Below are 25,185 nucleotides of genomic sequence, written 5' to 3' on the forward strand. Positions count from 1 at the left end.
ATTCAGCTCCTAAAACGGATGCTAAAAGAGAAGAATCATTTATATTACAATATGAATTCTTGCATGAATGTCTATAAGGATTCTCTTATTCTTTCTTTCAACAGAAATCCTAACAATTGCCTTTAGAGGCACGACACTGGAGACACATTTTACTGTTTGCAATATGAATTCTGTCATCAATGGGTTTGTAACACACCAGTTGTTTAATCCCTCCATGTTTCCCTTCTGCTATACGGTATTTACAGTGGAGTCACTTTTCATTCTCTCAGTAGCTGCTCACTATAAATGGGACATTCACCTCAGGCTTTGAGAAATGAGAAGATCTGCAGTACAAGCAACCTGTAAATCACTGAGCAAGCATACGGATGTAGCCCAAAGGAACCATTTTACTGTACAAAGTGACTTTTATCAGTAAAGACAGACTTTTTACTATACAGAAATTCTGTTGTGGAAGACTGTTCACTAAAGAATGGAATATTTATGTGGAATGAGATTAAAGTAAAAGGCTTCGTATGTTCTCCTATGTTTCAAACACCTTACAGCTTACATAAAGCACTGTGTGCGCACAATAGTTACAAAGAAGTTGATAATATGTATCAGTAGCCGCACAGTGCAATAGTAGTTAAAAATAGCTTTAAGTGAAGCACTGTAATTATTTTGTTCATAAGTATCTGTGAGGCCGCTCAATGTAACAACTTTATCTTAATTGATGAGTTATCCTCTTCAGTCTATAAAATAAAACCTTTTTTTGTAATCGATGGAAAGCCTGTTCAATATTAGAAAGACGTTCATTTAATGACTTCTTGAGTCTGCTCAATATATACAACAGGACCTTTTGTTAATGAGTGAACCTGATATATACTACAAGACGGCAGGCTGTTTCAAGAGTAAACCAGCTTTAGAAAAGAAGAAAGGAAGATTATATGTTAATTCAGTGATATACAATGACATGTCAAAAGTCCTGGTACAGGAACTAATAATAATCAAGACCCTCTCTATTTGTCAAAGTGCAGCAACTCACCTTGGAATTGATTCCACAAGTGGATAGAAGACGTCTGGAGGAATGTTGACTTGTGCTGTCTGGATAGCCAACCACAGCTGCAGGTTATTTGTAGGTGTAGGATTTAGGGTGCAAATGGACCTCTCCACCACAGACCATAAATGCTCGATTAGGTTCATGTGGGGTGAACGTGCAGTCTACAGTATGCATAAGAAATCTCCAGAATGCTCCTTAATTGAATTCTGGACAAATTGGGCTTAATGGTATGCTGCATTATCTTGCTAGAATCATTGTGGGGGTACATGAAGTCCATGAAGAGCTACAAATGGTTACCAAGCAGTGAAACATAGCAGGCAACAGTCAATGACATGTTTAAGCAGACCAGTGGATGAACCCTATGCCATAAGAACACAACATACACTAGTATGGAACCACCAGCAGCCTGAACAGTGTCTTGCTGACAACTAGGGTCCATGGCTTCTTGGTGTCTACACCACACACAAACCCTATTATTAGCTTGAAACAATTGGTACCATGACTCATAAGACCATGCTACATGTTACTAATCCTATAGGGATTAGTTAGCAACCCCATGAGCCCAGGTGAGGTGCTCTGTCCAGTGTTGTGGTGTTAACAGAGGCACTCTCATGGGTCTTCTGCTTCTATATCTCATAGAAACTAAATAATGCTGCACTGACCTGCAGGATATGCGTCTGAGGCTTCCTGCATTGAATATGGATGGGATTTCTGCCAGAGTCACTTGTCTATTTGTATGGCTAATTCTAGACAGACACTGTTGGTTGTGACTCTTAAGGACCTGTAAGCAAACACTGCGCTGTCCACTGTGGGTGATATTGTCTTCTATGATATTTTCCCAGTACACATGTAACATTGGATTGAGGAATATTAAACGCCTGCACGACTTCAGAAATGGCATGTCTGGCATCTGTCTGGCACCAGCTATCAGGCCTCATTCGAACTTGAATAATTCACATTGCTTTGCCATAAGCATGCTTGCCAGTGTTCATCCTCACATGATGGATGATACCTCACAACTTATACAGGTGTGGGCATTCCCAAGCCATCATCTGAGGTAATGCTACTTCATAATCAATTTATATGCTGCTATCCTATGACATTTGGCTTGTCAGTGTATATACTAGTATACAATTCAGTACAATCAGTATAAACAGTACAATGACAGAAATGCAGACAGTGATGCCACATACAGATTAGACCCCTGATGCTGGTAGCAGGAAAAATTTAGCAAGTATGACGGGAAAGCGAAGTTGGCGATGCTGTAGAATAAGTGTAACGCTATATTCACTTTAACATTAGTAAACTGAATGCATTGATTGACTTATGCATAATGGGATCATGGGTTGTATTGAAAGGCAAAGAAGACAGGGCAAATCCTAGAAATAAGGAATTAGGAAAAATCCCCATAAGAAGGGCACAGAAAGGGCTAGAAATCGTAGCCTCTGAAATTATGTAATATATTTAAAGAATCTAGTATCACGTTTCTTTTGACAAATAATATCACAGTTTGCTACAGTTGGATAATTGATCCAAGGATTTATTCTGCCTGCTATAGTAGAGTTGGGAAGGTTTTTTTCCCCTAATGTGAAGCAAGTGAAGTCTGTCTCCTTTAGGATGGCTTTTCTTTTAGATAAACACTGTAGGATGATAGGTTAACCCTTTCCAATCCACTGTCTGCATCTAAAGACATTCTGATTGAAGGCTGTACAGCTCCGATGTCGGAAGATGTCCGGCAGGGTATTCTTACTGTAGATTTCTGGCCACTCTGTTGTCGGTCAGCCTCTCCAGCATGTCACATACCGCAGTACTGGTTCTAGCCAGCAGATGGTGCCATTGTGTAATGGCAGAAAGAGAAAGCCCCCTAGGAAACTCTGAATCCAAAATTGTATTGCAAAGGTTTAAAGGGGTTTTCCAAGTTGCATCCTGTCTGTAAATGCAGCTCACTATGTGATAATATAATAAAACAGCATATATTCAGCAATTCCCCCTCCTGCTGTGTTCCATACACGTGTTTGGTCCCCTGGTAAAAAAAAATAAAAAAAAATAAAAAAAGGAAAATCGAACTGAAGCAAACTGAAGATTTTTAGTTTTTTTGAAAACCTATTGAAATCCATGGGAAAGATAATTGTCATGTTAATTTCTGTTTTAATTCTGTTTCCCTGCTCCAAAAATGGAACAGAGACGAACAGGCTCAACAGAGGCAAAACACAAATATGAAAAGGGTCTGAGTCTGGTTTTTTTTGGGTGGGGATTAGGGATGAGCGAGTATACTCGCTAAAGCACTACTTGCTCGAGTAATGTGCTTTAGACGAGTATCTCCCTGCTCGTCCCTAAAGATTCCGGAGCCGCCGCAGCTGACAGGTGAGTTGCGGCGGGGAGCAGGGGAGAGCGGGCGGGAGAGAGGGAGAGAGAGATCTCCCCTCCGTTCCTCCCCGCTCTCCCCCGCCGCTCCCCGCTCCGCAGCGGCCCCCGAATCTTCAGGGACGAGCAGGGAGATACTCGTCTAAAGCACATTACTCGAGCGAGTAGTGCCTTAGCGAGTATGTTCAAGCAATTAGTTGGAAAAATTGCTATACTGGACAGTGGGAAATATTTATTGAGCTCCCTTCCTATATGAAATAATACTACATGAAATAGTTGAAGGGAAGCATTGAAAACAAGGGTCTTATAAATCTGAGATATTGTGTGTGAGATAAGGGGTAGAGGTATAGGTACTCTTGGATTTAGCGATGTCCTTAGTAAGAGCCAGGCTTCCATGGTCATAGAAAAATCCAGGACCCTAGTACAAGCTATCAGCATTAGGCTACATTTACATGGGAGAGTGCGATATCGCTTTGAGAAATTTGGACTGATATTGCACCCTTAAACCCATGATTTTACCTGTGAGTGTGATGCGCTTTGCGAGAAAAATGCATCGCATCACTGAACATGTGTTTTTCACATGCCTGAAAATCGTATGTTGTTTCAGTAGGAAAATTGCAACTCGCATTAAACTCTCATTAACATGCAAATGTGGTGCGATTTTTTTTTTAACTCACCCATAGAAAATAATGGACAAATTTTCGGCGGAATAGAACATGTTGTAATTTCTCTATCTTGCTGCGAAAATCTCACATGTAAATACACCCATTGCGAATAATAAGTTGTATTCTGCGTGCGTTTGGCATCTGGTAATGCCCAAAACTCACAGGAGAATATCAGCCATGTAAATATGGCCTACAGTAAGTCCAGACACGTTACTGTACATGTCACAGGATTCCTCTGAAAGAACAATATGTGCTTATGATCTGTCATCAATAATACGCTACACTCAGGATGTTTCCAGACTGATGAGTCCTTTTTTAAAATAATAATTGAAGCATTGTTACTTTTTGCTAATGTTAATTATGTTCATGGTTTGTGTTTGCAGGAAGAATGTGAGCAAAAGTTGAGCGTTGCAATACCTGCATTAAATGCTGCTATTGCTGCACTGGATACATTAAAAGCCAGTGACATCACTCTACTGAAAACCATGCAGAATCCTCCATCTGGAGTCCGCCTTACTTTGGCTGCAATTTGCATTTTAAAGGTAATTATATATTAGTGATCACTATTATCAAAAATGATACACCTTCTATTTTAGAAAAAAGTCATACTAATCATTGAATGAAACAAAAAAGTATATCCTATGCAATTGGAAAGCTGAAGGGAGTCAGATGGTAAACAAAAGGAAATCCTACCTAAATCAGTGGCTATATATAACAGAGATGCCCCAATGCAGCATACAGTAGGTGAATACAGTAGACCTTTTAACAGTCTCTGAATATTGTCAGTAGAGATGAATGAACTGAACCTGTAGAACCCGAGTTCAGGTCAAAGTTTGCGAAAAATTTGGTTTGCTAAGAACACGAAACTTAGGTGGTTAGTTTCTGCCTAACCAGAAGTTTAGATTCACAAAATCCCTAAAACAAGTACTATGGGTGTATAGCTCAATGGTTGGCGGTGTTGCCTTGCAGTATTAGGGTCCTTCGTTTAAATCTGACCAAAGATAACATCTGCATAGCACTGGAAAACTCTATGCAGATATTGCCTTCTGTCAGATTTGAACCTAGGACTCCATCACTGCAAAACAAAAGTGCTAACAACTGAGCCACCATGCTTCTTTCTTATGTGGAGGAGGAGAACAACACACAGCACATACAAACTCCATACAGATGTCCTTGATCATATTCAAACTTAGAACTGCAGCATTGCTGGTTCAATGCTGAATTCAATGAATGGCTCAGCGCTGCCTGTGATTGGCTGAGCGCTGTGACCAATCACAGGCAACGCTCAGCTGTCATTCAATGAATGGCTGAGCACTGCCTGTGATTGGCTGAGCGCTCAGCCAATTAGGCACAGCCCTTTCAGCAGGCGAGGATTTTAAATCCCCACCTGCTGAAAGAGCTTCAGAGCAGTGTAGGGGGATCAAGCAGCTAGACGGGCCCGAGCTCCACAGCGGCGGTGAGGTGAGTATATATGTGTGTGTGTGTGTGTATATGTATATATATATATATATATATATATATATATACACACATTATTGTTTTATACCACCTAGGGATGATTTTCAGGGAAGGGGTTATATTTAAAGCCCTTCTCTGAAAATCCCTGCAAGGCTTGCCGTCATCTCATTGGTTTCAATAGGGGCTACAGAAGTGCTGGCCCCATTGAAAGCAATGGGAGAACATTGCGCTCCTGTGCCATAGCTGTGACAGCTGTGGCAGGGGAATTCTTCATCCCGCATGGAGTCCCCTTGTCAGTGAGCACTGTGACAGTGCTGTCACAGTGTTCAGTGATGAGGAGACTCCTGACAGAGATGAAGAAATCCTCTACCACAGCTGTCACAGCTGTAGCAGAGGATCGCGATCTTCTTTGCATGTTCTCAATGGGGTCGGCGCTGAAACCCCTGTGTTTTTCACATCCAAGGAATCCTCTGCTGCAGCTGTCACAGCCGCAGAAGGGAATAGCGATGGAAATGCTATGCGCAGTTAAAATGATTGTGCAAAGATGAGTAACCCCTCCCACAATGCGGGGCAAAAAGGTGGTCACCCCAGGTCCTACTCTAGCACCCAGCAATCAGCTGATTTTTCAAAGGGAAGCCAGCAGTCACTGCATATAAACTGTAGCATTATATGTATAACAGAAAGGGAAATATAAAAACAAACAATCACTGAAAACGGCCATATACATAGGCCGCCTGCACACGAGCGGGTCGGATCCGGCAGCGAGAAATCTCGCCGCGCGATCCGACCCCAGAGCCTGCAGGGACGAGCGCGTACTCACCCGCGCCTGGCGGCCCCGGCTCTTTGATGTGCCGGCTGCCGCGCAGCCGGCGCATGCGCAGACCGGAGCCGGCGGCCAGGTGAGTGCGTGCCCCGCAGAAAATTAGAACATGCCGCGGTTTGTTTGCCGCGCGAGATTTCGCGCGGCCAAACCACGGCCGTCTGCATAGGAGTGCGTATTGTAATGCACTCCTATGCAGACTTTCAGCGGCGGAAATCCCGCGGGAAATCCCGCGGCGGGATTTCCGCTCGTCTGCAGGCGGCCTTACTGATATACGAGGGCAAATATGTGCACCATATCTCATCATGGCATGTAAAAAGGGGATGTGGACTGTGGAAAGGGGTGTGGTCTATGCCAAAATATTTTGCACCACACACTATGTATACCCTTTCCCTTGATTCTTCCTGAAAACAATTTCTAAAAGTTGGCAAGTATGTCTAATCCTTTGGGGAACATGGATCGAAACAGCATGGACTTTTTCTTTCCATTTCTTTTCCATTACATTGCATTTAAATTTTCTTCCTATCTAGTGTTTGCCTTGGTCCAGTGCTTGAGTTGTTTAAAAGCAGCTTATCTCTCCTTTTCCCCAATATTGAAAGAGCATGTATTTTTTTGTATTACAAGGGAATTAAGCCAGAAAAGAGGACTGATCAAAATGGAAAAATTATTGATGACTTCTGGCCTTCTTCAAAAAAAATGTTAGGAGACATGAAGTTTTTGGATTCATTGAAGGTAGGCCAATATAGCTACTTTTTGTATGTGCATATTTGTTTCTTACTTCTATGTACAATTTTTGTCATTAATCTATGCATCCTATACATAAATATTTTCTTTTCTGAGAATTTTTTCCCTTAAACAAGGGGGTATCTTGTGTGTAACAAGGGGGCATCCTCTGTGTCTAGAGGAAAGAAGGTTTCTTCTCCGACATAGAAGGGAGTTCTTTAGTGTAAGAGGAGTGAGACTATGGAACGTGGTGATAGCAAATTCGATAAAAGAGTTCAAGAAGGGACTGGACTGGACAAAATGTTATAATCATTAATAACTTCAAAAGGGTTGTTGATCCGGGGATTATTCTGATTGCCAGATTAGAGTCAGGAAGGAAATTTTTCTCTTAAATGTGGAAAATTGCCTTCTACCTAATTGGGGGTTACTTTGCCTTCCTCTGGATCAACATTGGGGGGTAATAGGCTGAACTGGATGAATATACGTCTTTTTCCGGCCTTACATACTATGTTATGTTAGTTTTCAGAAGTTTTTCTCAATTTAAAAAGTACCCTTGCAGTTCTAAATATTCTCTTTGAACCACGTCAGGATCAGGCTGTTGCTCTCCTTTAATTACCAGACAAAGTGGAGCTGTTTTAGTACTTACAGGTCTGATAGATAGAACTTTTTTGTATGATTTTTAGGGAAAATAATTGTCAACTTTTACATGGTTTCAATCAGTATTTCAACAGCATAAAGTAATACTAAAACAAACACTTAAAGTGGGTTCCCATTTCTGCTGCACTAAACAGGTGACGGCTACATCTGTGGTTTGAAATTCTGGTGGTGTTCTTTGTTTTCTTTTTTTCTCATAATTTCTACTTTGTTATTCCATTGTTGTCTTTAATCCTCAGTAGTTCTAACCCTTAACGTGCTCTAGATGATTATCTGATTGCTGCTAATTGTACTGCATGAACAGTGCAAAGCAAAATAAAACTGTCCCCCAGTTATTCTAAAACTTTTGATATATATTGCAATATTAATGTAACTTTATTTCTCTTCTTTAAACTATGTATGTTCAAAGGGAAAAGCCCTTTAAATGAACAATTAAAGATTAACATTACTTTATCCAAATACTTAATAGAATATTCAGTTCATGGCTTGGTTTAATAATCATTGCTTTTTGGTACCTTTTTTCTAAAAGTCTTTGTATCATTCATTACGATTAACCATGTATTAAATTAATTAAGCTATGGCCCCAGGACCATACTGGTGAAATGAACCTGGATCGTTTTAGACTTCAGGGGTTTCATTAGACCCAGAAGTTAATTATTAATTAGTGATATGCAAAAAATAGATTTTGTCGGAAAATTAGAAATAAGTGCTCCCAATTTCTAAAATATAGAAATATTTTGTACATGAACTTATTCAAAAGACCATCTAGAAGAACACTTCCTAGGGCTCCCTTTATGCATACTCTTTTGTAGCATGTTTTTGTTAGCTTGTAAATGCGTTTAAGTGGTGTATGGAAAAATGTCTGAAAAAACACTCTATCTAATGCATGCTACATGTTGACAAAAAGACACTGACCCCAAAAAATGCAATAAAAGTGATTAAAAAAAACAAAAAACAGAATATGTTTTTTAACATATGTTTACTATATTTACCGAATATACACTAGTCATTCATTGTATACATTATTGATGACCTATCCTCAGCATAGGTCACGAATATCAGAGTAGTGGGCATCCAATGTACCTCACCTCTGCTGATCAGCTGTTTGCAAGAGATGCTATGCACTGGAACTAAATATTTTGTAGTAGTGGGTAATAATACAGCAGTTCTCTCTCATTCAATTGGGAGCATGGCCTGCAGAAGAGGAGTAAGGAGAGGTGAGAAATTAAAATGGTCTTAATTTTTGGATTTGGATCTTCATTTTGGAGTGTGGTCTGAGGTCTGAATATTGAGGCTGGTATGGAGTCTGGTGTGGTTTCTGTTTTATGCTGGTCGAATTATGGGCTCTGGGAACTAAATGGGGGGTTTAGTTTAGGGTCTGAATAGTAAAGTCTGGTTTGGCATATGGTATGAGGTTTGAAAATTGGTGTTTGGTTTAAGGTCTATATTTCGGATTCTGAATTAGGAGATCTGGTCTGGATTGAATTAAAAGGCTTATCCAGACTTTATGAAAACTATAACTTTAACAGCAAAAGGCACCTGAGATTATTATTGCAAGAAATCCCCTCCTACTATACTGTCCTCATTGTAAAGTCATTACAGCAAGGAAAAACTCCAGGAAATTTGAAAAAAAATGTATATTATGGCAAACAATACAAGCCATGCCCACTACAAGCCACATCCCAATAAACAATGCCTTGTCAACGCCAAAGTGTTCTTAGTAAACGTATTCCAAATGTTGACAACTATGTAGTATAAAAATTAAATAAATGAGATATTCCTCCTTAGCCATTATAGGGGGGTAATATGGGTGGGATATGGGTGTTAATATCAGCTCTGAGTGTATTATTAATGTCCAATAACAGACTTTGCCTTACAAAGCAGATCACGGGACATGCTGGGCAAAAAGTTTACACTGTTTATATTTATTATGAAACATGTGACATTGCTCAAATCAATGGCAACTTTGCATCTTGCCATGCCTCAAGTACGTGAAAATTTTCCAGCATTAACCCTTTCCAATCCACTGTCTGACCTCTGAAGACATTATGATTTAAGGCTGTACAGCTCCGATGTTGGAAGACGTCCGTCGGGGTTCTCTTACCGTATGTTGCCAGCCTCTCTGCTGTCAGAGCCTATCCAACGTGTCACCTCATGCAGTATTGGCTTTAGCCAGCATATAGCGCCGTTGTATAATGGCAGAAAAAGAGTAAGCCCCCTAGGAAAACCAGGATACACATTGGTTTGGAAAGGGTTAAAAGGTTTTAACAATTTGTTAAAAAAAAGACTTGAAGATAAGTTTTAGAGCTCATGATAAGCAATATAATTCTACAACAGCATCAGTTGTTTTCTTCAAATGACTACATATTTTTCATGCAGAGCCTTTTGTAGTGGCATTAGTCAGCTGCATGAAAATGAACTAATATGAGAAATGAGATTTCAAGATTATCCTACTAACCTAATAACATGCCAGTTCTTATATTTCTACTCATATACAAGAAAGCATTTCTCTATGCAAACCCATCTGTGAACAATGTGAAACAGTTTAAGTGATCCCAAGTAAATGAATGGAAATAATTATTTGCTGGAAATCTCCACTTGTTGGACAAATGAAGTGATGATTTATTTGTTATTAGCTCTGAGTGCACTATGGCCACCAAATATGTAAATTTAAAATTATGTTCCTACTTTTATGTTTTTAATGTATTTGTTTATAGAATGTAAAATTACATTTTTCTAATATATATACAGTGAAGTATATTTGAGACGAGCACGCAGAATTGCATTAAAAAATGATCTTCTCAAAGAAGATGGTGTCACGGCACTGGAGTTCTCTTGGTGCATGTGTGGATCCTGCCCGCTCATGTGCATTGTTATTTGGTGCTGGATGCCGAACGGTCAACATCTCTCTTCTGTATTTTTCTCATAGGCTGAAGAAGATGAAAACAGCCCAGTGAGTCTGTTTCTGTTAGGGTTTCTGGTCTTGTGAAGTGTCTTGTGTTTTTTTGCCCTGTGAAGATTGGTTAGTGTTTTGTCTCTAGTTAGTGTCAGTTTGTTCCCCCTTTTCTCTCTGCAGTATTTTCATCTTGTGCCTGTTCCCTAGTGTAAGAAATATAGACAATATACTGTTAGAAAAACTTGTCCCTGCACTTCATGATACTGTGGTAAAAGAATATATCTATCCAGAAAAAAAAGGCAGAGGAACAACACTTACTGGACAGGGGGGGGGGGGGTATGATGATCAGAAGCCCCCTCCTTGAAGTGTCGACTCCAACGTCAAAGGAGGATACACTAGGATCCATGGAGATGTAATCCGGTACTCTAATGTAAAAGGCAACACATTTCGGTGCTTACACCTTAGCCAACATATGTCCAGTAAGTGTTGTTTCTGTTTAACCCCTTAGTGACCATCCCATTGTGTTTTTACATCCTAGCTTGCTGAGCTTTAATCCCCAGGGATGAAAAAACATGCTCCCTCTGGGGATTAAAATATGCTACAGTCACATGATCGCTGCCATTTACCAAATGCTGGCGATCATATGAAAGTCAATAAAAAGTAAATAAAATTTAAATATTCAGCTGCCCCGATGGATCGGATCCATCAGGGCAGCTGAAAGTACTCACCCCTGTCTTCCCCAATGTCCCATGGTGTTCTGGCCTCCCAGGCCCAACGGCACCTTCAGCTCATGTGTGCTGGACGTCATACGTCAGACTCGTGCGCAGAAGTGTGTGTGACCCAGGAAATTTAACCCTGTAAGGGTACGTCATGGCAGGGTGATACTTCCCGCAAAATAATGTACCCTTACGTCATAGGAATAGCGCGAGATATCCCGCAGCGGGAGCCAGCTCTCAGTGATAGCCGGACACCCGCTGCAACCGTGGGGGGGCATCGGAGATGCGCTCCCCGCTGTTAACCCCTTCCCTGCCATGATCTAAGTAGATCGCGGCACGGGAAGGGTTCACAGAGGGAGCACGCTCCCTCTGTGAAGTTGCCGGGCTCTCGCTATATAATCGCAGAGAGCCCGGTCTGTCACCATGGCAACAGGACGCCAGACACTGGCGTCCTGTAGTGCCAATGACTATGATCGCTGTATAAGCGATAAGGCATGGCAGGGCAGTTGCTCTGCCATGCCTTATCACAGTGATCAACAGTACAGTGTTGTAAGTCCCTCAGAGGGACCCAAATTGTGTAAAAAAAAAAGAAAAATGTAAAAGAAAAACCCTTTTTTTGTGCTTTTTCTAATACTACCATAAAAAAGGTAAAAAAAAAATTAAAATGGCACATATTTGCTATTGATGCGTCCGTAACAACGTGTACAAAAAATTAAACACACTTTTTATTTTGTATACGGCAAAAAGCGTAAAAAAATGCAAAAAAATTGATCAAAAAGCTGTATATTCCCCAAAATGGTACCAATAAAAACTACAGCTCGTCTCGCAAAAAATAAGCCCTCATAGAGCTCCGTACATAGAAAAATAAAAAAGTTACAGGACTTTGAATACAGCGATATAGAAAAAAAAAAGATTTCCAAAAAAGATTTATAAAAAAAATATAAGAATTTTGGTATCATTGTAACCGTACCGACCTGCAGAAAAAATGTATTGTGTAATTTATGCTGCATGATTAACGCTGTAAAAAAAAACACCAAAAAATCTATGGCAGAATTGATGTGTTTTCTCTCCCTGTTATCATAAAAAAAATAATAAAAGTTTTACAATATAGTCTTATGTACACAAAAATGGCACCATTAAAAATACAGCTCGCAACGCAAAAAACAAGCCCTTATACGGCCGTGTCGACAGAAAAATAAGAAAGTAATGGCTTTTGAAAAATGGAGATGAAAATCCGCCAAAAATTGTTTGGTCCTCAACGTCAAAATAAGCCATGTCATTAAGGGGTTAAAATATCTCTGGCTCCTGGCTAACATGTGTAGTTGGGAGTGGAGAGATGTTACCAGGGATTGTTGTGTGCGGTTCCTAGTCACATGATCGCTGCTATCCAATGGATAACAGCAATCATGTAAAGTAAAAAAAAGTTTTGAAAAAGTTAAAAAAAAAAGAAAAAAAAAGTTTAAGTTTCATCCATAGTTTTCATCCAAAAAGTTTAAGTATCCATTAGATAGCAGCGATCATGTGACCGGGAACCACATACAGTGGCTCCCGGTAACATCCCTCTGCTCTCGGCTACACATGGGAGCCGGGAGAAGAAGAATTTTTAAATTTCCCGGACGTATGACGTCAGGCGCACATGTGCAGAGGGCGCCGCTGGGACCTGGAGGCTAGGACACCGCTGGTCATCGCGGCGAAGGCGGGTGAGTACTTTCAGCTGCCCCGATGGATCCGATCCACCGGGGCAGCTGAATCTTTAACTTTTTTTAACTTTTTACCAACTTTTATATGATCGCCGGCATTTGGTAAATGCCGGCGATCATGTGACCGGGGGAGGGGACCTGCGGCCCGGAATGGCAGCTCCAGGTTGCCGGCTACCTCCCGGAGCTGGCAGCATGGAGCTGCCACATCCTCAGCTTGCAGGGCCTTAATCCCTGCAGGAAAGATACTTCTACATCCTCAGGGAATAAGGCCCAGCAAGCTAGGATGTAAAAAGCCTATGGGCTGGTCGTTAAGGGGTTAAATCATTCAGTCTCAAGCTTCTCGACATAAATAAATATTTTAGTTGATGGATAGGGGTATCACAGCCGCAGGGAAATTACTTTTTATTTAAAGTACTTTTCACTAATTTGACTCCTAATTAAAATTTAACTTTTAATAATAACCTCTAAAAACGTATATTCCCACAGAGAGGTAACAAATATATATTTGGTTAAAACACCATAGACTTCCAGTTCCTCATATGGCCCATAGATGGCGCTTATAGAGCAAAAGCATGGTTTTAGCTGATGTGAGTGTTCCGTGTTTTTTAATGTGCTCATAATATGTCCTGGGGGCCCAACCTAAGAAAATGGAGCAAATACAGTTCCGTCAGCATGTCCACTGTTATAGCAGTACAGGCACAGTTAAGGCCAAACAATTAGTTTGGTGCTTTCAGACAGGCAAAGGGTAGTCTTAGGCTGCCTGCACATGGGCGGAAATTCCGCCGCGGGATTTCCTGCGGAATTTCCGCCGCTGGAAACCTGCATAGGATTGCGTTAACAAACGCACTGCTATGCAGATGGCCACGATTTGGCCACGCAAAATCTTGCACAGCAAACAAATCGCGGCATGCTCTATTTCTGTGCGGGACTCGCAGAGCCCTGCACAGAAATGCCACTCACCTGCCGCCGACTCCAGTCTGCGCATGCGCCGGCTGCCCGGCAAGCCGGCACATCAAACAGCCGGAGCCGGCGGGCGCGGGTGAGTACGCGCTGGTCCCTGTAGGCACTCGGGTCGGGTCCCGCGGCGAGAATCCTCGCTGCCGGATCCAACCCGCCCGTCTGCAGGTGGCCTTAGTCTGGATAAATCTGGTTGTTCATATAGACGCACCCCAGCCCTAATACACATTGATTAGCTCAAATAGAATTGCAGAGTAGCTAAATTTGTTGTTAACAATGGCTCAACAGTTAGAGAGTAGATACACTTAATGTTAATAGTAGCTCAATACACTCGATGTTCTAAACGGCTCGACGCATTTCTGTCGCAAATTGCGACTTCATCAGGAGCCCTAAGAAAACGAGGACTATAGATTTATTGACCCTAATAAAAAATATTTGAGCGTGCATAAAAATGTCAATGATAGAGTAATGGTTCCAATAACAAACACGAGTAAACAATCCCCTGTGCTCGGACCTTGTGTACACTGGTCCTATCTTCCCTCAAAAGAATGGGGGAAAAGAAAGAACCAGAAATGCTCTAAATATTAGAGTGATCAGGACAATGCCTATATGTGCTAGGGTAGAATGTTTAGCTGTAAGGCATGGGTACCAATCCCCTATGCTCTTATAAACAGCGACACTAGTCGTATATCCTTCTCCTGCCTCAAAAGGAATCTATATATTAGTTAAGAACTGGAGAATTAGCCCCATTAGCAATCAATGGATACTGCCCAGTCTAAGTTCCTAGATAGTTTGGAACTAGCTTAACCAGATAGATGCTCAGAGAGAGGTTTGCTAATGAAAGAGCCAAAAAAACTAAATGCAATGAAGCCCTTGAAAGCTGGAGACTCGGCTAGGGCTTCATTGCATTTTGTTTTTTGTTAGTTGTTGGATGAACTCATTCATAGATCATATAGTTAGTTGAAGCCTTAAGGAGAAAGCAACAGTTTCGGCACCAAAAGAATTGTATGAATGTAATGGTAATTTCTTAACCTCTGCCCAATAGTGGAAGAGGAGAGTCATAAGCTCAAATGGCAACACGATTTTCCAGTTCTGAAAAACCAGATCCACCACTGCTTTCCAAAAATTCTGAGTTGCCAAATGCTATTGAACAAAATTAACATGCTAACATAAAGTTTCAAACCCAGGAGATGAGGAGTGAGGGGTATTGAAAGTTCCACTGACCAAAAGTCACCTTACTAATATGAACTTTAAGGAGCATTTCCCACAGGAGCCCTAACTATGTTTTTCTTCTATTGGTCAGGCTCTGTGTTTTATATATGTTGTAGGACCTTCGATGATGTCGCCCGGGGGGTGGAGCGATGATGTCACCAGGGGCAGAGCATAAAAAGCACTTACATACTAACTGACAAGTTGTCGTTAGTAGTTTGATATCAGCAAAACTCAAATTTTGGAGAAACTGACCAATCATCTACTATGTATGGGTTCATCCCAATTCCCTCTCCATTCTGATGGTAGATATTGAGGGAGACGATGATAGGGCAGTTGGATTTTAACTTGCCTATTCCTTTTGTTTCGGGGAGATAAGGTGCTGAAAAAGGTTTCTAGCAATAGCTTACTCGCCTTTTCCCATCCAGAATGCATGCATGCTCAGCTGAGATAAGTGTGTATGGGGAATGTAAGGAGAAAGAGCTGTTGGGCATTCATTCAACAGCTATCTAATGTGCACAGCAAGCCAAAGAGTTAAAAAGTCACTGTTTCAACAAACTTTGCATAAATCAATGGAACACACAGATGAGAAACCTTATAATATATCTTTTTACGGAAAAATCTACTTCAATTATCAGCCACTTCTGTACCCCTCACTCCCACACACAGTTCCTGTTCCTGCACTAATCTCTACCTTTAAAATTCACTGCTAAAACCCTTCTTGAGAAAAGTAGAGATGAAGATGTCAATTTAACTTTATCATGGAAATAGGTTACAACTGCTGTCCATAGATTTCAAGGGTTGAGGAAGTAGCAGCTGTAGAAAGCTTGAGTGAGAAAGATAGACAGAGATGCACGCAAACTGCTATATAGTATATGTTCTATCCAGAGGCATAGCTAAAGGCTCCTGGGCCTGGATGCATAAGTTCAGCATAGGGGCCCTCCCACAACTTTTCTCTGCATTATTGGGTCTCTTAAGAAGGCCATTGATGCAATACTAGCTGGTGAGGGCATAACTAGAATCTTAAAAGATTAGATAGAGGCTAAATATAGTGGGCCCCAATGCAAAATCTGTAACATGCCCCCCAACCATCTATGTGCTATGCATAATACTGGTGTTTTCTTATATGATATAGAAGCCCTTGGGCCCCTTAAGGCTCCAGGGCCAGGTAGCAACTACAACCTCTGCACCCCAATAGCTATGTCCCTGGTTCTATCTCACCCAAATGATATATTTATGCTTACGCTGCTCAACACTGCTGTACAATGTTCTCCATGCTGCTGTTGCTGCATGTGTGTATGTCCCTGTCTGTGTGTGATAGAGGAGCAGGAGTTTCTATTTTCTGTGTACAGTGTATGGGGGTTATTGCAGCTAATCTACAAAAGCAAGCTCAAGAAAAAATAACAATTAGAGATAGAGCCTGCAGAGGAGATATTGGTGACAAATGCAGAATGCAAGTCAGGCAGTGACAGAAATAGTGTTATTCCTCATGTACACACAATGAATTATTCTGAAAAGGCACCTAAAACAACAGCTACATTTTAAGAATTGTAAACTTAGAAAATCTGGAAAAGTTAGAATTCAGAAAACGATATGTATCATTTCATATTAACATACAATTGACTAAGTTTGGTGTTTTGACACATTTTAATGTGTTCACTATTAGAGATGAGCGAACGTGCTCGGCCATGCCCCTTTTTCGCCCGAATACCGCGATTTCCGAGTACTTCCGTACTCGGGCGAAACAATTCGGGGGGCGCCGTGGCGGCACGGGGGTAGCAGTGGGGAGTGGGGGGGAGAGGGAGAGAGAGAGGGCTCCCCCCTGTTCCCCGCTGCTACCCCCCGCACCGCCACGCCTCTCCCCGCCCCCCGGCGCCCCCCGAATCTTTTCACCCGAGTACTGAAGTACTCGAAAATGGCGGTACTCGGGCGCGTAAGTACTCGAAACGAGTACGTTCGCTCATCTCTATTCACTATCAAATTGTACCTATTGAACTTTAACTATTGAATGGTATTAATACTACTGTATTAGTAATAGTATTTACTGCAATGTCTTATTGTGACCTATACCAATGTATATTGAGTTACTGTTTTTAGTTTGGGTTTTTGTTGATAGAGGAACTCAATTGTTAAAGGGGTTGTCCCGCGAAAGAAAGTGGGGTTCAGCACCTCTGTATGGCCATATTAATGCACTTTGTAATATACATCGTGCATTAATTATGAGCCATACAGAAGTTATTCACTTACCTGCTCCATTGCTAGCGTCCCCGTCGCCATGGTGCCGTCTAATTTCAGCATCTAATCGCCCGATTAGACGCTCTTGCGCAGTCCGGTCTTCTCCCTGGTGAATGGGGCCGCTCGTGCCGGAGAGCTGGTCCTCGTAGCTCCGCCCCGTCACGTGTGCCGATTCCAGCCAATCAGGAGGCTGGAATCGGCAATGGACCGCACAGAGCCCACGGTGCACCATGGGAGAAGACCCGCGGTGCATCGTGGGTGAAGATCCCGGCGGCCATCTTGGTAAGGTAAGTAAGAAGTCGCCGCAGCGCGGGGATTCGGGTAAGTACTAAATCTTTTTTTTTTTTAACCCACCCCTTGGGTTTGTCTCGCGCCGAACGGGGGGCCTATTGAATAAAAAAAAAACCCGTTTTGGCGCGGGACAACCCCTTTAAATATCTGTGGCCATCTTTGTTGGTACCGCACCTAGATAGGACTAGTCATATATACTTTGTATAAACCTGCAGGACATATAATGGGCTGCTGTATGCCTTTGGCACAAATGTTGAACTATTGCTTGGAATGTAGGCCCTTCTTGTTTAGGCGAACCTAAATTAGTCTTTTTCTCCCTCTCTCCCCCCCTGCTCCCCTGCTCCCCCCGCAATGACTGCCAGCCCCCGAATCTTTAGAGACGAGCAGGGAGATACTCGGCTAAGGCACTACTCGCTCGAGTAATGTGCCTTAGAGAGTATACTCGCTCATCTCTAATTACTAGCATTTATATAAGCCGAAATGTGTATGTGGACCTTGAGAATGGTCTACATATAATAAAGTATTTTTGGGCTTATGAATGTTGACATAGTTATTGACCTAGAAACACATATTATATATTCTTTTTATCAATCATTTTTTTTAGAAATACAACCTTATACTCATGCTGAGGAATAATATTGTTAAGGGAAACGTTAAATACATATATATATTATATATTTCACAGCTTAGCTGATTCAACTTATCTAAACTTAGTCATCATCTTTAAGCACATCCCTTACTTTACAGCCTACATTAACACAAGTTTATTAGTTAGAAAATCTTTTTAAGTATCTGCGGCTTTGTACTGCTTGCTTTAATATTTCCTTTTTTAGGTCTCTTTCATGTCTTGCTCCTTTTGCTTTTTTATTGTCTTTGTTGTGCCTTTGTGGTTATGATATTTTACATTTCACCGTGGGGTCTAATGTGAGAAATATGAAAGACAAAAATACTTCACAAGTTGGTTTTAATGGCTTTAATGAAAAGTAGGTATGATTAACAGCTTTGTATTATATGGTGACTTGAGCCTTTTAGAAATCAAAGTTATTGCAATTAATCCACACATATGACTTGTTTTTATATGCCTTATCATAAAGCATATTTCTGAGACGATCTGACACTATCTTAATCATTTAAGCTGTTTGATAAAGCAAAATAAAGTTATTAAATGTTTCAATTATGATACAGATCAGTTTGTAAAATATTGTGTATACTCTAGCACAAATGGTTACAACCTTTGGGTCTAGAATCAAAATGACACAGGATCAGAACACTGTTTATTTACTCAATTGGGTTTCTAGAATATTATTCCATAGAACATAAGATTTTTAGACTACTGACAAATTGATATTTGGAAATCCAGATGAATCACAGACTCATACTTGGGTTACTAAAAAGACACATTTATACCATAGGTCAAAGGATAATGGTTCACTGACATGCAGGTTTACTTTTAGCTTCTAGAACAATGGCACATTAATAAATTAAGTCCAAGAAGAGTATCATATGCATAAGTAGCTGTTTGTCAATATACTACTCCTACAGAACTTCACTTATCAATGTGCTATTGTGCATTGGAACTCTCCAATTTTTTGAAAATTTCCAATTTTAACTATAATATTATAGATCAGTTTTCCCCAACTGAAATCCTGGGGCTCTTTAACAAATATCACAGGTTCCTCAGAACACAATAGAAATAAGATCTGCCACTTTTGCTTTGAGCTAACTAATTTCAGCGTGCTCAATTATAAGTGCTTAGTCAGGATGCAGATACAGTTGAATAATATGGAGGAGTAGGGAGCCATTGGTTCCCTGCCCTGCCGTGCACTCCTGTAGGTTGCAGGCTACTTTAGATCTGCAGGTCACAGGTTGGCAGAGGCATGTGACTTGACTTGCTCTGTTCATTGAGGAAATAGGGTTGAGTATTTTTCAGAGGCACTTTTGCTGTGTGGGAACACTAAGCGACCACTATCACTGTGTAGGAGCAGTAAGGGGGCACTATTACTGTGACAATTGCACAAAAGGGACACCATTAAAGCACTATAATACTGTAATGGTACTGAGAAGGCACTATTACTTTGTAAACGCAGTAAGAGGATGCTATTATTGTGAGAAAGGCACCATTACTGTATTGGGGTTACTAGTTAGGATTGTTAAACAGACACCAAGATGGGAAACTTGTCTAAAGGATGTGTAATAGGTGGAAGGGTGCTGCAAAAAATGAGATGTCAAAGATGTCTAGGCAGCAAACTCAGCAAAGACTAGTCATGGTCAACAGAAGTTGTCATGATGGTCTGTCAGATGAAGAAGAAAAGGGAACACGATCGACTCTAATCATCACCTGTCTATCACTGAATTTAACAGTACTATAATCACTGTTACGTTTTGCAGAGTGCCTGGAAAGAGCCGGTATGTGGCAATATGTGGTCACTATATGGTATTAATATTGGTGTTTGTATAGTGTTTTTATGCAGTAACAGTATGGTGGTATTATTCAATCACTATGTTTTAGTAATGTATGGTCATGACGTAGAGGTATTATTTAGCCTATGAATAGTGGTACTACATGACATCTGTATGATTGTGTTATTTAGAGGAACTATACAGTACAGCAGACTCTGCTTAGCAGAGTACGTAGTGGCCTTTCTTCCCTTACATCAGAAACTACATGCTCTATTCACAGTCTGCTGTACACAACCTGTCCTACCTTTCCTAGCACTGGGAAAAAAACACTTGCTAACTATTAGCGCACAGTGTTACTAAGTGTTCTCTCCTGGCACAGCAGGGCTAGGACAGACAGGGCAGAGGATGTGGTTACCAGTATTCGGAAAGAAAGATCCCAGTCCCTTCAGAAAAGTAGAAAATGAATCTTTTACCCCTATAACCTGCATCTGACTAGATTACCTATAATTATAAGTGTGCTTTTTTTAGTGCTTTATTAGCCTTGAGAACTAGACCCACGCTTTTTATTCTTTTTTTTTTCTAAACGCATAGGTGGATACTTTTTATTATCCCTTTACTGTCACATAAAACTGCAGTTGCTTTATCCTTCTCTAGACTACTACTGTCTCCTTACATTTTACCCAACAAATCTTTCTCCAACTGTAAGAAGATAGATTGTGTTTTCTCTCAAGCGTTGAATTTGTAGAATAAATTTTATGGCTCTCTTTCAGTCAGCAGTTTGTAAGATGAAAGAATATAGGGGTTTGCTATATCTTTTTCTTATCTTTTAGGTGACATCTTGTCTTTCTTTAACTTAAACATCAATGCACTCTAACTCTTTTCACTCCAACACTTTGCTTCAGACCTGAATTTTTTAAGCTTTGGGAGAATGTGACAGGCGGAATGATGTCAAACCGTTCCAGAGACTGCTTAATATTTTAACATGTTTACTTATGTAGCGCATTTTCTTCATCATATCACAGTTTAGTTAACGAGCGAAAATATTTGATGCTTGATCTTGTATATTATCTCTGATCAAGGCACCATTTCTAACAACTTCTGTCTGCAAAAAAAACACAATGAACTGTAGATGTAGTGTAACGGAATATCTTCATCAACAAATTATATTTTTTCATCTTCAGAGGTTTTTTGTTTTCTTTTTGCATGTTTTAGTACTTAGCGTACTAATTTAAATAGGGTACTTTCAGAGTGTTTCTACCCTGAACATAAAAATTGCAATATACCTAGTTTAGCGATTATGTTCTTAAAAGTGACAACAGGAAGTGCACTTATATTTATTATCAGTTTTTAGGCCAAGTCCAAGGCATAAAACACTATGGCTGTCACCCTTGCAAAAATGCTTACTGTGATGATGTATAAAATTTTGTACCTAGAGACGTTAGGCCGTTACGTCAGCCATTTTTTTCTGTGTACCTTGACTTATATTCAGCCTATATCCAGCAGTCAATTTTGTATCCACTGTATAATCCCTGAATAGGTGGAAAGAAGCGACAGGTTTGGCAGCTTTTTACCCCAGCCTGTTGATATGTGCATGTAGGAAAAGCATTGTCTCATGAGCCTGGACAAAAGCTGTGCTGTGATGTATGTAACCCCCCCCCCCCCCCCATTCTTTCTCTCCCACCCGTATTGGTTGGGTGGTATTAGCATGAGGATATAGACCATGCATGTGTTAATTAAGTTTCAGAAAAAACATTCTTCTATTAGCGGGCTAGATCCTCCCTCTTCCAGACAGGCTAGGGCTGAAAGAATTCATATTGGGGAAATCTTTAATAAGAATATTTGGTTGTGTGAAGGTCCCAGACGGATATGAATTAGATTTTCAAAATCGTGTGTCCCAGACAGACAAAACACATCCACTCACAGTGCTTTAAGCACTCAGGGACCCTCTCAAATTACGTAGCTCCATCTTTGCTTATGATTTTGGCTGTATGTTTGGTATTCACACGCAGATAAAATCATGACCAGAAATATGTCTGGCATATCTTCACGATCAGAGGCCCTCCCACTGAGATATGACCAAAAATAAATAATTATAATTCCTCAGAGTTCCTACAAGTCCCACCCTTCATTCTCTGTATGACCTCAGAGAGGGCGGGGAGGAGGTGTGTACTAGGGGCCCTTTAAAATGCGGGGTCCCTCAGGTCCAATTGGTCAATCTACGGAGCTATACTGTGGTATATGGACTTGCCTATGTTCTAGATCTCCGCCACCCAGACCACTTTGGGCCGTGTATCGCAACATTTAGTAACATTCTTTTAATTTCTCTTGTTTAATTTAAATCTGCTGAGTGTGTATTCATACTGTATTCCTTATTCTCCCATGCAACAACTTTCTTCCTTGTACCCTTTTGTACATTTTGTATATGTTGCACTGCTAGACCTTTTCTAGAATAAATCTTCAATTTATCAGTTCAAGCCTTGTCCATTTTAACAATGAACCATAATACTCCGAAGATTGTATTAATAATTCATAAATTGGGTCCAATGCCCGTGAACATTGGTGGTGGCAGCTGTGTATGGGCAGTGTAGAGCTCTGGAGTGCGTTAGAACGGATCAGGTGGTGATTTGAGCTTTCGCTTCGCATGCATGCAGAAGCCCTGAGGAAGCTGGGTACAAATCAGCCTGTTTTGTAATGACTTCATGCTTACAATACCGCTAGAGTGATCGAGGACTGAGGTGGGATCAATAGGTATCATCCCACCTCTCCCTCTCCTGTGTTCGGTATGTGACAATTACGAAAGCAAACCACAAAACTTGCAATATCTCTGTAAGTAAAACATAGTAAGCTAAAGCTCAGTAGGCCTATAAAGGATGAGCCTACCCCTTTCTCAAGCAATTTGGCATACACCAAGGCTTTCTTAAAACAGAAGGTTTTTACCTGCTCACTTCTATCATATTTTCACACAACAAAAAAGTGATTACTCATTCTGGGATAATGGGCAAACACATTTACAAAAACTTTGGTAACCATTTTAGTTTTTTTTTATGAAAATCATCTTAACATAGTAAAAAGTATAATAAATAGAGATGAGCGAACGTACTCGGTAAGGGCGATTTCGCAATCGAGCACCGCGATTTTCGAGTACTTCAATACTCGGGTGAAAAGTACTCGGGTGCGCTGTGGGGCGTTCGGTTGCAGAGGGGAGAGGGGAGTGGGGGGTAGCAGCGGGGAACAGGGGGGAGCCCTCTCTCTCTCCCTCTCCCCCCCACTCCCCGCTGCAACCCCCCGCTCACCCACAGCGCACCCGAGTACTTTTTACCCGAGTAGTGAAGTACTCGAAAGTCGCGGTGCTCGATTGCGAAATCGCCCTTACCGAGTACGTTCGCTCATCTCTAATAATAAAATATTGACCACATAAGTACTTTAAGCTGTTGTCCTCAACATAACAAAACCTATTCAAGAAGATTAACTGGTTACATTTTACAAGGAATAACTAGCAACAGTAATAGATGCTGAAGGGATAGTAACAACTTGATTGATATAGCAACCAAGATGCGCAATAAATCTTATTTTATGGTAAAACCTATATGTGCATATGCACAACCTATATGACGTTGCTCTACTAGTGGAGATACAGTTCTGAATTTGAGTAATTTGCTTAAATAGCAATTTGATAATTTATTATTATTATTGACTAGCTTTTTCAGCCATGGAAATGTTGTAATATGATATGACCAAGCTGGCGGGAAACTCAAATTCCCAGTAATAAATTATCCTCCCACAGTAAAGATAGTAGGCTCATGGTGGTCAACCTGACATATAATGGGGCCTGAAATGAGCCCCTAACTCCATCAAGGGGCATATCCCATTGAGGCCTTAGTCACACGGGCGTTTTTTCACGCGATTTGCGGATCGCATGACGGATGCGCATCCGCAAATCGCGTGACCGGTGCGCGCAAATCGCCCGAAAATCTGCTCCTAGCCGCGTTTCATTAGAAACGGGCCGGAGCTGTCCAGCGCATTGCATTCAATGGAGACGGCAATAGAGCCGGCTCCATTTAAAGCAATGCGCTGCGGGCGAGCCCGGAATGAATTGTCGGGAAGGGCTTAAATATATAAGCCCTTCCCTGCAATTCATCCTAAAATGTGTAAAAATAAAAAATATATATATACTCACCTTCTCCCGGCAGCCGGAGCTCCGCGCGGCCGTCCTGCAGTGGGTGTGAAGGGGGTGTGAGTCAGACCTGCCCCCTGATTGGCTCAGCGCTGAGCCAATCAGAGGCATGTCTCACTCACACCCATTCATGAATTCATGAATGGATGTGAGTCAGACCTGCCCCTGATTGGCTCAGCGCTGAGAGGCAGCAGTCACTCACCCATTCATGAATTCATGAATGGGTGTGTGAGTGAAACCTGCCTCTGATTGGTCAGGGCTGTGACCAATCAGAGGCAGATCATTCAGCAGACGGGGATTTTAAAGCCCCGCCGGCTGAATAGTGCCTAGAAGCAGTTCAGGAGAACTGACAGCGGCCGCGGCTGGACTCCGGCTGCAGCGGAAAGGTGAGTATACAATTTTTTTTTATTTTAACACATTTTAGGATGAATTGCAGGGAAGGGCTTATATATTTAAGCCCTTCCCGACAATTCACCCCGCGCACGCCGGCAGCCCATTGCTTTCAATGGAGCGGCTGTATTGCCGGCTCCATTGAATTCAATGGGCAAACATCGTTCTTCTCTGTCACAGCTGTTACAGCTGTGGCAGAGAAGAATGATTTGTCTTCTATATGTTCTCAATGGGGTCGGCGCTGCTGCCGCCGGCCCCATTGAGCGCATATAGAGAAGAGAACAGGAATCGCAGATCGCAGATAGGTGCGATCTGCGATTTCTGTTCTATAATTTATCGGACGAGCGCATAAAAAGCGCTCATGTGTCCGATACCATTGCAAAGCAATGGTTTTATAAAATCACCGGACGCATGCGCATGCGCAAATCGCGGCTAAAAACGCCCGTCTGACTAAGGCCTAATAGTGCTGTCCACTCTAGAAAATCCTTGCTTGTTAA

General features: G+C 41.3%; 1 protein-coding gene across 1 annotated transcript in view; it reads left to right on the top strand.

Moving 5' to 3' along the window:
* Positions 1 to 25,185, top strand: part of LOC136610023 (dynein axonemal heavy chain 3-like) — a 1,175,415-nt gene that overhangs the window by 943,731 nt on the left and 206,499 nt on the right. Inside the window, exons 60-61 of the mRNA XM_066589293.1 lie at positions 4,449 to 4,607; positions 6,968 to 7,075. Of these exons, the coding sequence (XP_066445390.1) occupies positions 4,449 to 4,607; positions 6,968 to 7,075 (267 nt within the window). The remainder of the gene's footprint in view (positions 1 to 4,448; positions 4,608 to 6,967; positions 7,076 to 25,185) is intronic.

The sequence above is a fragment of the Eleutherodactylus coqui genome, chromosome 2 (assembly GCF_035609145.1).
Source record: "Eleutherodactylus coqui strain aEleCoq1 chromosome 2, aEleCoq1.hap1, whole genome shotgun sequence".
NCBI lineage: Eukaryota > Metazoa > Chordata > Amphibia > Anura > Eleutherodactylidae > Eleutherodactylus > Eleutherodactylus coqui.